Source organism: Ursus americanus, chromosome 7, assembly GCF_024610735.1.
Source record: "Ursus americanus isolate L20-20 chromosome 7, mUrsAme1.1.p, whole genome shotgun sequence".
Lineage (NCBI taxonomy): Eukaryota > Metazoa > Chordata > Mammalia > Carnivora > Ursidae > Ursus > Ursus americanus.
The window spans coordinates 50,115,751-50,129,807 of record NC_142133.1 but is presented as its reverse complement, the minus strand read 5'-3'; the positions used below and the strand labels follow the sequence as shown (position 1 = coordinate 50,129,807).

At 55.9% G+C, this 14,057-nt stretch overlaps 1 protein-coding gene across 1 annotated transcript; it reads left to right on the top strand.

The window, feature by feature from the left end:
• Positions 1 to 2,229: 2,229 nt before the first annotated feature.
• On the top strand, positions 2,230 to 12,564 carry NT5DC4 (5'-nucleotidase domain containing 4). Its single transcript, XM_087863199.1, is given in 19 exon segments — positions 2,230 to 2,306; positions 2,939 to 3,052; positions 3,137 to 3,174; positions 3,177 to 3,231; positions 3,446 to 3,534; positions 3,645 to 3,668; positions 3,671 to 3,701; positions 4,023 to 4,122; positions 4,349 to 4,402; positions 4,634 to 4,717; positions 5,032 to 5,052; positions 5,327 to 5,338; positions 5,874 to 5,990; positions 6,239 to 6,296; positions 6,422 to 6,592; positions 7,297 to 7,348; positions 7,649 to 7,675; positions 7,677 to 7,701; positions 10,332 to 12,564. Coding segments are annotated over 19 exon segments (1,239 nt in total). The 3' UTR covers positions 10,422 to 12,564.
• The last annotated feature ends 1,493 nt before the right edge of the window (positions 12,565 to 14,057 follow it).

Sequence of the window (14,057 nt, the reverse complement as noted above, 5' to 3'; positions counted from 1 at the left end):
AAAAAAAAAAAAAGAACATTGGTGGGGACCAGAGCACAGATGTTGGTGCCTAGCCTCTGGTGCGGTCCTTGGTCTGCTGTTTATTAGCTTTGTAACTCTGGGCAAGATGCTAAACTCCTGTGCCTCCATCTGGTCATCTGTAAACTCGCAAAAGCGGGAGGCCAGACCCACGGTAAGCCCTGCATGGACTCTTTTACTGTTACGGTGACACATCTCTTCCCGAAGGGGCTCTGAAATGCAGCAAGCCTCATGAGTGTGACAGTGGCACCGGGGTCGGGGTGCAGGGGGGCCCTGGACAGCCCGAGGTCCCTCCCCGGCTGGACCTGCCATGAGCCAAGGGGCTCTCCGTACCCTGGGATGGGAGCAGAGACTGGCCACCTGAGCAGACGGCAGCAGGGAGGCTCCCAGTGCAGGTCTCAGCTGGCCCCAATGGGAAGTGATGGACGACACTAGTTACCAACTATGCACGACCAGGCATAGACCCCACATGGTGCAGTCAACCCCAGGCGGTGGCCAGGAGCACACTTGAAGAAGTGGCCGGAGGAAAGGCTAAAGTGACAGAGTGTACCTGGATGTCACTGGGTGGCCTCCCTGTCCTCAGGTGAAAGGGACGCTTGGGATGGAACCCCAAGTTCAGCTGTAGAAGAGCAAGTTTTGCCATGGTAACGGCCAGGGGGAGGGCTAGGAACTTCCCAGTGATTTCCTATAACCAGGTCTCCCTCCTGCCCCCCCCCCCCCGCCCCCCATCTTTTTTCTGGCTAGAGAGGAACCATGCAATATGGGAAAGGGTGCTTTTTATTTTTTTAAAGATTTTATTTATCTAGAGAGAGAGAGGGAGAGAGCATGAGCAGGGGGAGGTGCAGAGGGAGAGGGAGCAAGAATCTCAAGCCGACTCCACACCCAGCATGGAGCCCGATGTGGGGCCTGGTGTGGGGCTTGATCTCATGACCCGGAGATGGCCACCTGAGCCGAAATCAAGAGTTGGATGCCCAACCGCCTGAGCCAGCCAGGTGCCCCAGAAAGGGCGCTTTTTAAAAGGTTGACCCAACATGAGCAGAAAGCACAGGATAATGGGTGAAAGAGACTCTGGAAACGTGCCTGATTTCTGAGGTTTGATATTCCTCTGACACCTCAGTAACGCCTGCCATTTATGGTCCATCTGTCTGTTCACTCGTCTGCTCTTGTAACTGTCTGGTCATCCTCCGTCCACCCATCCACCTCCCCACACTCATTTACCCAAACATCCGTTCATCCGATCATCCGTCTGTCTGTCCATCCATCCATCCAGATCCATCCATCCATCCATCCATCCATCCATCCCTCCCTCCATCCATCCATCCAGATCCATCCAGTGAGGGAATATAGCTCCTGAGCCTCCATATTCTTGCTTCATCCTACTAACTGCTGCTCGTCTGGCATTGCCAAGGAGAGAACTATTCCATCGAAATACCCTCTCGCCAGATAATTTTTATCCCTTTAAGAGTGCCTGATTGCATTTAGTTTAGTCATTTTAGAAAGAGATTTTAAGTGCATCGTAAACTTGTCTTCCATTTCAGAAGAGGGCGTACTACACCCTCCATCTTTTCAGATGATCCAGGTCAAAGCTCTAATGGCAGTCAGAGTGCTTTGCTGTAAAACCGGCACTGCGGGCCCTCAGCGCTATTTGCAGCTCGACACTAAATGGTTTCGATTGCTCTGCTCTTGACACTGACTGTTGCACTTTTTTCCGATTCTGAGATTCTGCTCATCTGGCACTTCCCAGAACTGTTGGCATACTTCTAAGCAGTCACTTCTTCAAGGGGCCTTGGGCTTGGCAAAGTGATAAGTGTGTTAGAATTGTGTGTAAAGCAAGAGCCCTGAGTTCTTTGTGTATTTATTAAAGACTCGTATTTTTTGAAGTACATGAGTCTCCCGCCTTGTGACCCCTCTGTGCTTCATCCAGATGGTTGAAGTCCTTGGATGCATAAGCCCTAGAAATGGGGGTAGCGTAATACAGATGAATTGTTCTTCCTTGATCATAATTGCTTTCTTTTCTGAAGAAGGGAGGGGATGGATACCAGAGACTCACATGGATGACTCCCCCCCCACAGAGGAGATGGGGGCCCAGGGTGGGGCTGGCTGGGTCAGTCGTGTCCGCAAGTGTTTGAGGGATAAGGAAGCTGCGGGTTCCCACTGATAGTGCAGGAGGCTGGGGGAGGGGCTGTGGCCTCCTGCTCACTCCTCGTGGTGATGGCCAGGGTGGACAGGGGAGAGCGAAGGGAGCCCCGAGGGGCGCCGCGAGGCCCGGAGCAGGACTGGCACCAGCGGTGAGAGGGGCACTTGGGGGGGGTCGGAGGCACCTCAGCCTGTAAACACCCCATTTCCTGATGCTCCTTACAACAGAGCAGCCCCAAGAGTGACTCCTTTAAATACACCGATAGGGTGACATTCAAAGCACTGACACACGCCTGTGCTAGCAAGGGGACCCCTCTCTGGGGTGGGCTGTCAGGTGGAAACACTGACAGTATACACACAGGCAGGGAGGCAGTGGCCTTCCCTTCCCTCCCGCATGCGGACAGCGCCACCTGTTCGTGACAAACCCATCATCTCTGAACTTGGACACGGTGACTCCCCTCAGGAAAATGACCACCCCTCGGACAGTCTCACATCCTCCCTCCCAGGGACGCCATGGCCCACTCCTGCGTGGCGAGACGCTTCTCCAAGGCTCCCTGCGCGTGCTTACACACGCTCACACGCGTGTGCTCAGACACACTCAGACCCAACGAGGCTTGGGGAGCTGGGGGGCTGATTCCAACATTCTCCTCCCCCCTCTCCAGAATTTTTGTCAACCCCAGCTTGGTGCTGCTTTGGCTCTGATGGGACTCCACCCTGGCTGGGCGGGAGGGAGGGAGCAGGGGGTGGGAGCACCAACCAGCCTGGTTCTGCTGGGTTCCCACAGCCTACAGGCCCCCTATGAGGCACGGGCCTTCGAGTTCCTGTTGGAGCGCCTGGTGTGCATCGGGTCCCTGCGTGACATCCTGCGTTACACTGACAACCTTTCCTTCCCCACCAGGTGCGGGAGCTGGCTGGGGCAGGAGGCTGTGGCCCGTTCCCAGTCCTGGCACCCCCACCCATAGCCTCTGTGCTCTCTCCCTAGGGGGCTGGCGTTTGATGTACTCTCTGGAAACCTGCTGAAGTGGACACCAGGGGGAACGTGCTGCTGGGCACCCATGGCTTCACCCTCCTCTCGGAGTAAGCGACCAGGGGTGGAGGGCAAGGACGCTGGAGGAAAGAAGGAGGAGGGGGAGGAGAGACTCAGGCACACAGCAGAGGCTCAGCAATGCCCGCTGGATAAAAGAGGGCGAGCAGGGGTGGGTCGGGCGGGAAGGAACGGCAGGGCTTGAATGGGCCGCTAGGAGGCACTAGGGAGGGGGCGTCGACGGCACCCAGCCCACTCCCTCCCCAGGGCAGAGATCTGGAGCTTCGACCCCAGCAAGTTCATTCAGAGGGACAGCCTGTGGAGGTTCCACAGCCTCACCACGCTCTTCCACCGTCGGCTGAGGGCTGGACAGCGGCTGTGGGAGGTGGTCCTCGGGGCGCCCCGCTCTGGCCTGGGTGGGCTGCTGCCTGGATCTCTGGGCCAGCGACTGACTGGCCTCTCCACACCGAGACCTACCTGTACTCCTGCCTGTGGACCTCTCTGGCTGCTCCCACTACACCAAGTGTGTCCTGTGTCCTGTCCGGCCCTGGGTGACCAACAGGACACTGCCACTGCCCAGGGCCCCAGCCCTGAACTGGAGTCCCTGCCAAGACCCCTCCCAAAGGGCTGTAGGAGCTCAGTGGGAAAGCTTTCACTGCGGGGAGGGGGCAACCTTGTAACTCATGCCCCCCAAGGGATGACCGGCAGCACACGGGGACTCCCCTTCCAGCACAGCTGGGACATAAACTCTGTGGTTCCAAGGGTGACTCTGATATAGGATCCAGGTTTGGTGGTCACCTCAGACCCCCTTATCAGCCTCCCCTGTCCTCTCAGCCTGCCCCAGCTGTGACACTGGCTACCAGCATGGGAACCTCTTCATGTCCTTCCGAAGCCTCTTCCAGGATGCGAGTGATGCCATGGATAACGTCCACCAGTCGGGGAGTGCCCAGGACCCCGGGACCCCTGACCTGTCTGCCCTCGGCTCTTCTGGGCCAACCCTGAGGGCTCCAGCCCCCATAGAGTTTCCACTTCTCTGGGCTCCCTGCATCTTGGACCCAGGCATGCGGGCAGTTTGGTCACACACATACACCTGCCCACACACATACAAGCACCTGTGCACGTGCACGGCCACACACACACGCACACACGCGGCTCTGTTCCCGCCGGCAGGGCTGTCTGAAGAAGAAGACCCTGAAGGACTTGGACAAATACGTGGAGAAGGATGTGAGTGAGTCATGACCAGGCCTGTCCCTTTGTCCCCTCCTCCCCAGGGCAGTGGGGCTGTGTCTGTGCTTCCCCCTCAAGATGTGGACAGAGCTCTGCAGCCAGCCTTGCCCACAGACTCTCCTGCCTGGCCTGGAGCCCCGTGCCTGGGAGGCTGAGAGCCTAGAAGGGGATCCCAGGGCAGCTGGGGGGGCCTCGTCTGCTTGGAAGTGACTTCTACCTCTGCTCCAGGTGCGAATCCCCTTCCTGCTGGACAAGATGAAGGAGGCTGGGAAAGTGTTTCTGGCCACCAGCAGCACCTACAACTACACGGATGTGAGTGTGTGGACGGGGGCGGGGTGGGGAGGGGCTTGGCCATCGGAGTCCAGAGAAAGCCTCCTTTTTGGCCGCTGGAGGAAACTGAGGCCCTGTAGGAACAATGAGGGGTCAGGAGGAGCCAAGACCCTGCTACCCTCCCTTGGCATTTTGGGTTCCATTTCTTGGCTTTTTAAGGTCTCATTGGATTGAGCAATTTCTCACCATGTTGCTACTGTGGTCCCCAGTGTGTGCTGTGGGGGGAGGGCAGAGGCAGGCAGTGGCCTCTGGCCCAGCCCAGCTGGGTGCTCTGACCCTTGCCCTGTCTTTGCCAGGCCATCAGGACCTACGTGCTGGCCTTGGTGAGGTGAGTGCCACGTGCCTGGCTGGAGTGGGCCGTGCCAAAGGCAGGGGGGGCCAGGCCAGGCCGCAGCGCTGAAGGCCTCTCCCGTGTCTGGCCCTCCCCTGAAGAGGAACTAAGTGTGGGAGAGGGCGTTTCCCATGCGTGGGCCTTGCTGGAGGTGGTCAGAGAGAGCAGGGGGTGGGAGGCCAGTGACCTCAGCCAGGCCAAGGGAGGGCCACTTACAGCCTTGGAGGAGGCCATGAAGAGGCAATCAGACTTTTGGGGAGGGGCTCAGTGAGGTGCAAGGAGTGGGAGCAGGCTGTGGCAGACCCAGGGGAGGGGAGTGTGTGACCCACCCTGTGGCACCGCGTGTGACCAGGAGTCACTGGCCGGCAAATGGGTGAGCGGGGCTCGAACTCAGCCACCGCGCTCAGCCCCTGTGTCCCCGGGTCTCTGCCCAAGCACTGAGAGGAGCGCTGGAGGCTGATGTGAGCTCGCACAATACCCAACACCTGCTTGCACAAATACCTTTTGAGCACTTCCTCGTGCCAGCATGGTCATGGTCAAGGATGCTGGGGAGCCAGACCCCGAGGTTCCCGCACCCAGGGGTGCCGCAGGGCTGGGAGTCAGGACCAGGGCGCAAGGATGGCTTGTGACTGGAGCGCTGGCCAGCTTTCACCAGTGCGGAGCGTGGCCGACCGTGGGCTGGCACCCCCACCAAGCAAGGCGGGCCAGGGCATGGGTGACTAGGGAGGAGCTGTGACATGTGTCAGGGTCAGGTGTTCCAGACTGCGTGTGCATGTCTGCACATGCTGTCCCATGCCTGCCCCGCAGGCTGACGCCTCAGCCAGGCCCTGGAGGTCCTACTTCGACCCGATTGTGGTAGACACACAGAAGCCCTGCTTCTTTGCTGAGGGAACAGTGCTGAGACAGGTCGACACGGGAATGGCGGTAATGGGGGGGGCTGAGGCCCCATCCACCTTGACAGGGTGGGCCATGTTGTGGGGAGGGAGCCTGCCCCTGAGGCTGACCTGCCCTTGGCAGCTAGCTCTCTGCTGCTCTGTCTGTCCCTGGAGTCAGGGAACCAGGGGACTCCTTTAGGGCTCGCCCCCACCTCCTTCCACCCAGGCCCCCATGATTACCCCTGCCGCTGCCAGCCCCCTGCTCTCTCTGACCAGGGTGCCCCTCTGCCCCTCCAGGATGCGGGCAGGCTCCACGTGGTAGGGCCCCACAAGCACTGTGCGGTTTACTCTGGAGGTACCAGCTCCCACCTGGCCCCCCTGCCTCCACAGGCACCCCACCTTGACTAGGAGCCCATGTCCCCAACCTGCCCACCAGGCAGGAGGGGCTGTGAGCAAGCCTGTCCTTTTGTGGTGGGGCAGGCTCTTTGGATGTGGTGTGCAAGCTGCTTGGGGTGCGGGGGAAGGATATCCTGTATATCGGGGACCACATCTTTGGGGACATCCTCAAGTCTAAGAAGCAGCAGGGCTGGCAGACTTGCCTGGTGATTCCTGAGCTGTCCCGGGAGCTGGGCATCTGGGCCCGAGAAAAGGGTGGGGTGCGGAGCGGTCAGGGCCAGGAAGGGGGGCGCTGGCTACTAGTGCAGAGGCCTGCCCCTTTGCCATCTTGCCCTCTTTCCTGTTGGGGGTTGGTAGTGACTATAGTAATACTGTTCACTTTGTGGTTTATAGGAGTGGATCTACTCTATACATGAGGAAAGAGAGATCCAGAGAGGTTAAGCAGCTTGCCCAAAGTCACACAGCCAGAAAGGGCCAGGCCGACTCAAACTCCTATCTCCTGACTCTGGAGTACTGTGGTGGTTCTGTAGTCTGAGGCTTCCTTCCTCGCCTGACTCTCTCCTCCCCACTCACCTGAGGACTCTTAGAGAGGGGAAGGTCCACTCCCGACCTGGGAATGACTCGAAGTATCCTTGGGGTCAGGAGTGGCTATGAGCCCAAACAATTCGGGTTTGTTCTAAGAGCTGGGTTTGAGTCATTCCCCTGTGACCTTGGGCGGGTCACCTGACTCCCTGACCGGCTTCCTCACGTGTCGCACAGGACCTTTGCCGTCTCTGCTTCGCTCTGGGTGGAGCGTCACTTGATGTAAGGAAGGGGTGAAGGATGTAATGCACACAGCTTGGGGTGTGTAGACCCCTGGTGACCGCTCCAGCCTCACCACATGGCTGAACCGGGCCTGGGGCAGACAAAGGTAGGCAGGGCTGTCACTCACCCCCTGCTGTCCCCTGTTCACTTTTCAGAGCAAATGGAGGAGCTGAAGAGGCTGGATGTGCGCCTGGCAGAGCTGCACCAGTGAGAGCCCAGCCCGTGGAGGGGAGAGGGATGGAGGGGCCTGGCCTTCCCTAGTAAACTGGATTTTGGGATCCCTCTGACCCCTTGGGTCACACTGTGACCTCTAGGTCCTTCCTCCTTACCCACTCAGCACGGACTCAGGAGGCCTATCCTCTCACACGTGTGTGCACACCCAGCCCAGCCCCCTCACTGGGTGCCCGTGGAGTGCCCTCTGACCCCCATGAGATCTACGGAGGTCGTGCCTGGAGCTTGGAGGCCCTGATCCTTTTCTCCTGGGTCATGTGGCCATTTTTGTAGCAGGCACAAGGATGGGAGCAGTTATGGGCTGCACCTTCACCAAGAGGGAGATTCAGGTACGAGTGAATGCTGAGCGAGGAGGAGACCCCCAGCGGGGGTTGGGGCTTGGGGTGTGGGCTGCCTGCCCCATCTGCTCAGTCCAGGTTCCTGAGCCCAGTTCGGGAACTTTCCCCGACCTCCGCAGAGCCACGCCTGTCCTTGTCTGCCGGCGCCCTCTGCTGGCCCGTGTTCCAAATGACGTCAGGGCCCTGCCGCAGAAGGGCTGATGGAGCCTGTGGGGTGGTTTGCAGCGCCTGTCTGCATCTCCGTTCGCCCTCCTTGAGAGGTGCGGGCCCGTCGGGTTGGGTCATGTGTCTGCCCAGCCAGCTGCGATCAGCGTCCGGGGGCCGCTAGATGAGCCTCCCCAGAAGATGGGATTTAGGACCAGTGAGCTGATGGGTCCTGGGAAGAGGAGGACGGAAAACGCCCCGTGGCACCACTGACCAGCCCCCACGGCGGGGAGAGTTCCGTAGGCCGCGTCCGCGGGATTCAGGCCGTTTGGCATTCACAGAGCAGCTGGGCCCGATAATGAGGGATCTCTGCAGAGCCTTTGCAGGGTGCAAAGCCCTTGCATTCTGTTTCTCTTTCCATAGCCCCGAGAAGTGGGCCGGGCAGGGACAGTTACCTTTATTTTACAGATGAGAAAACGGAGGCCCAGTGAGGGGGAATAGCATGCGTTTGGTCTCTCTGGGAGTAAATGTCCAGACCGGTTCTCTAGCCGCTGAAAGCAAGGCCTGGTGATGAGGTGGGGGCCTGCAAGGGGGCAGGCGTGGGGCCCGGTGTGTGCGCCTCTGCACGGGCTCTCTGTAGGGGCATCAGAAGCTACGTTAAGCTGAGGCTTTAGGCTGGGTGGTCACTCCCCAGGTCCAGGCAGGTAACTGTGAGGAGAGCAGGGAAGGGGGCCAGGGGCAAAGCGGAGAGCTGCCCCCCCTCCCAGAGCACCGCGGGCCGCCTCTGGGTTTAAAGAACACAGCTCCTTCCCACCCGGGGCAGAGGCCCCAAGGTCCCCGGTGATAGACTCAGGGAGGGCAGAGTGGGGCCCGGCCCCAGCAGGGTAGGATCGGCTGTGGGTGATGCAGGTCCAGCTGGGATGGGATCTCTCCTCTGCCAGAGAGTCACCCGGGAGCTGGACCCGCGCTACATAACAGCACGTGGGCAGCGTGTTCCGCGGCGGCTTCCGCCAGACGCTCTCCTACCAGCTGATGCGCTCCGCAGGCCTCTACGCCGCCACCTGCCTCGACATCCTGCGCTACCCGCTCAGCTCGCTGCATCGGGCGGCCAGAGCTGGTGAGTCCCTGCAGAGCCTCCCTGGCATCCCAGACCCTCTGCCCCAGAAGGACCCGCTGGTCCCCAGCCCTGCCAAGAGCTCTCGAGGTCACCAGTCCCAGTCTTCCACCTCCAGGTGCAAGTGGGTCCAGGCCTTGCAGGGAACTGTGGGCGACATAAAAAAACGCACAGGAGGAATTAGTGGTAGAGATAAGACACCGGTGCTGGGAAGTTCTCCTCCTGCCCAGCCTTCACACCTGCTTTAAATTGAGACCACCTTAACTCAGTGTTTCCTTGGTAGAGAGGATACCAGATGCTAACAGGAAGGCTGCAGCCCCTCTCCCCTCAGTTAACATACAGGGACTTCAGAAGAAATGGCAGAGGGTACAGTAAACGTCTCAGCTGGCTTTCCCCTAGAACATCTGCTCATGCTCCTGGGTCGAGGGTGGGGGCGGGGGCGGGGGTGGCCATGATGTCACTGGGTTAGCAGGAGCCAGGAGATGGACCTGAGCGGTGCTTCCCTGAGCCTGCGTGTCTGGTCTCCCAACGAAGAGTCAGTATTTTCATCTTATAACGTGGAGTCTTATGTCAAGGATCTGGACTTGAAAGGATTCTCTGGGGCTCCTTGCCTCCTGCTTTCCTTGCCAGTCTCAGCTGCCTTCCAGATGCTTGAGAGGGGAAAACCATTTTGTGGGTGTCTCCTGGGTTTCTTGCATTGGCTAGGAGCCTCTTTTTTTTGTTTCTAAGTAATTTTGCTTAATGCTCAGTATAACCCACCAGAGTAGTTTTTGAAATCTTCATTGTACCATTGGCGAAATGGAAGTGCAGAGAACCTAGGTACCTTGCTGTCACATGGCTAGTAGGCTGCAGGGCTAGGATTGGAACCCAGTGCTCTTGAAGAACTGGGGACACGCTCTGTCCCCCGCACCACACTGCCACATGCTGGCGAGGGGTGGGAGCGAGCTCCCAATGTGCAGCCCCATCTCCTTGCCAGGTTTTCAGATGAGCAGGGCTGGAGAATTCCAGGCAAAGCTGGGGGTCCGAAGCGTCGTTAGACATCCTTGCTGAAGTAGTGACTAGACAGGTGAGGAAAAAGCAGCCTGAGCTCCAAAGTGAAACATGTAGAGACCTGAGCTTTACTCGACTGTGCTGGCCTGGGATTTTTGAGAAAGGGATGTCCATCTGCCAGAACCTTCCTTCTCCGGCTGACCCTCCAGGGTTTCCTCTTCCACAGCATCATTGGACAGGAAGCCAGTAGCTGTGGGCAGAGTGAAGTCGTGGGTTGTGGGGGGGGGGGTGTCGTCTATTCATAACTGAAGGCTTCCAGAAAGCCCTGGCACTGAGGGAGCGGCTCCATCTCCACCTGCATATGTCTTTCCAGACGCCCCATGAGTCAGCTGTGGAGCAGGAACGAGCTCACCCGGATCCCTGCTCCTGCCTCCGCTCCTACAGCCAGAGGGTGCAGGGCTAGGAGGTGGCAGGTTGCTTCTGCCCATGGTGGAGCTGGGAGGAGCCAGCTGGCTGTGCTGGGGAAGCGCAGCCATCTGGGGCTACCATGTGCTCGAGGAGGGGTTCCCCCTGGAATGGTGTTCAACTGAGGGGGCATCTTGTCTTCAAGTGTAATCATTCCCGAGTATTTGTGTTGAAATTTTATTATTTTATCGTAAATTGCTTTTCTTTGTATTTCTCCTATGTTATAGTATTACACTGATTTTTTAAATTATAGAGACAATAATTATATTATCTATGAATTTCAAATTCAGGAGAGAAAAGAAGAAATTAAATGTTTGTTTTTAAAATGGGGCATCGGGTCCCCCAGGGCCAGGAAGCTTCCCACTCTGGAAAAGGCTGCAGAACACGTGCTGTTCCAAGCTAGGATTCCTCTCCAGACAGCCTTTATAAACCCAATGAGTAGGGGCTCTGCTTCAGCTCCCTTGTCACTTTGTGCTGCCTGGTCCCCCTGTGAGTAGACACTCCAGCTTTCTTGGGTGGCAGACTTGGCTCCTGGCCTGGTTCTGCATCCCTGAGCCCTGCATGAGGCTTCATGGGGCTTGATTTTTAAAATGTCCATCTCCTAGGCTTCCTTCTGCTGGGCGGTGCCAGGCTCAGTGTGCGTTTTTTCAGCCAGTGTTTACGGAGTGCATCCTGCCTGCCCAGTGATTTAGAAACCTCGTAAGCTACTTTACTCCTGCCTGGGAGGGGCTCACAATTCAAGCACGTTAACAATCTAGGTTTCCATCTCTAACAGCTAGGTTTCCATCTCAGCCCACCAGAGGGCTGGACACATTCCCATCAGGAACTGGGGGTTCTCTGGGGATGTGTGTGGTTCGATTTCTCTACCCCTCATCTCTAGGCCAGACCAGACCAGGGCATTTTGACACATTCTCTACCCTGGGGTTGGAGCCGTTGTATGAGCTCGGGAGGATGGATTCCATAACCAGCTTTCTTGGTTTCTTAGAAGGCTCAGGGCAGAGAGAGGGCTGAGGACCAGGAAGGCTGCACTGAGGAGGACTGAGTCCTGGACGTGGGCTGGCATCATGGTCGTCCTCTACCTGAGATGCTTTCAGATAAATGGCAAAGTATGGAAGAGAGAAAAAGCAATCATATTGAAATATAAATGTAACAGATCTGAGGCCCAAGAACACATCTTTTAGAGGGGAGGGAGTATCGTCATCATCCTAGAAGACACCCCCTGTGGCCTTTGAACCATTTGAAAATGGGCATAACAAGTGGAATTATTTTACCCAGTTCCCGTGACCTGCATCATCGTTCACATCCAGTTGTATTTCTACACATTTAAAAAAAATAGTATTTTTGTGCACTTTGGTTCTGTTCCTAGTAATAACAATAATAGTCGATTGGCCGTGGATGACTTCATTAACTGTTCTTTGTCTCCGGGTCACCATGAAAGATGGTAAATGAGACAGCCCGAACATCTTTGAGCTGGAGGTATACATGCATTAAAACACATACAAAGTCATACTCATGACTTCAAGACTTGGTACTTTATTTTGGCAGGAGCTGCTCTGTGGCACTAAGCCCGGGCCCTTCGTTGTTCTGATGTCACTGATTTGAATTCGCTTATAGGGCTCCTGTTTCGTCTGTTGGTAGCATCATCTGGCATCATCTAGAGGCTTAGAAGGAATATACCTACGTAACTGAAATGACACAACAAACTCTCAAAGGAACAGGTCTGTGAAACAGTTCGCTAGTTTCTCTTTCTGTGGATAATCAAGGGAAACATTTGGAATATCTGAGGATAAATAAGGGCCAACAGGCCACGTACTGAGAGAGTTTCAGAAGCTAGGTCTGGCCCTGCCAAGGCCTTTCGTTCTTCTTCCTGGCTTGACTTGTGGGCCTGTTCGGTAAAGCGGCTTCTCCAAGCAGAGACCAGGTATCCCTGGCCTTGCGTCTTCAAACACTGCATTCTTGTTCAAGGGCTATGGGGTAGAATTTTATCAGGAAAATTGCTCAGACTCTAGGGCCCATACTTTTCTGGAAAGATGCTGAAATATGGTGCAGTAGCTAATACTACAGAACTCAACCATTAGAATTCCCTGCTAGGGAGTGAGAATGCAGAGAGGCTGGGGATGAACAGCCACCAGAAGAACGCTTGGGGTCTGAGGAAGAGTGAGGGAGGAGGAGGGGGAAGCGGTGGCCAAAGAGCCTTTCACATGCTTTTCCTTCTGCCTGAAGCATCCCCTACCTCTTCTCCTGTTAAACCTGCTCTTGCCTCAGACTCGAGGGGCCTCTCCACCTCCCTGTGACTGGATCAGGTCCTTCTGTTGGTCCCATCCTAGAGACCTCGGTTTCTGGGGATTATTCCATTTTCACACATTTGTGTCCCGCTGGACTCTTGGCTTCACGGGGCCAGGTCACGTGGGTCATTGTTGCATCTCTGGCATCTTCGGTGTCTTGTATGTTCCACTGAGTAAACTACATCACCTGGTTTATTATTACATTGCAGGGGAAAGGGTGGGGCAAAAGATAGATTGTAAGACAAGAGGAAGTGGGCAAAGACTAGAAAGCTTTGGATGAGAACTCTGCTAAGCTCGTAGGAAGTCAGCTGGGGCATGGTAGGGTGGAAGATACTTCTATTTGGCGCTGTTCATTTAATGCAGGTGTTTTTTTTTTTTTTAAACCTAATGTTACCTCTGTACTCATTTACCTACACTTTAGTTGGAAATGTACCCCATTATTCCAAAGACTATAGTAGACACTGATAGTCCATTTCGGGAAGAATTTTTAGTTGGGCATGTGGGCACCCAAAATACGTTTCCCAGCCTTCTTTGAAGATAAGTGTATGTGCTCAATGGCCCCACAATCCTAAATAGAAATAATGTGTCCATCTTCCAAGTTGTAACCTTAAAAAGGAGAGGGGCATGTGTTCTATCTCCTCTCTTCCCGGGTCCCTCTGGCTGGAATGTGACATTGGTTGGGGAGCCATCTCTGGTTATATGGATGAGGCTGTATCCCGGGGATGGCAGAGCCGTAAGACAGATGTGGCCTGGCCTTGGCACCAAACACTGGACAGTTTCACTTGAACTACTGATGTAAGAGAGACACGTTTCCCTTTGGGACTAGTTACAGCAGCTCAATCGATACCCTAATTCTGACATCCAGCCCTGAGCAGTCAGAAAGGAAGGGAATGGAAGCATCGCCCCTGAGTTAGCGGCCTGGTGGTAAAAAATGTAATCAAGTACCTCATTTGTAGAATAAACAACCGTACTCTGGCTCTCATAGCAATTCCTGTTTGGTAAATGGGAACAGTTCAAGAAGTTCTTCTTCCATATCGCCTTCTTACTCCTGTCCTTACTTGGCGTAGAGGTGGGGATTGAAAGGTCTGGACTTGGCGCCAGACAGCCCTGAGTCTGAAACTTCAGCCCTATCATTGACCATCTAAGTAGCGTCTCCAGACCTATGTCATAAGGCTATTGCGAAGATGTAGTGAGATAAGATGCATGGAACACAGCCAGAGGAAGCGCTGAATGACAGTGTCCTACACAAGTGTTTGTGTGTGTGGGACTTCTCCCCTAGCAACCGACAGAAACCTAACTGAAACTGGCCTTCAGAGCTCGTGATCTCTCAGCAGCTCCCTGGGCATTAT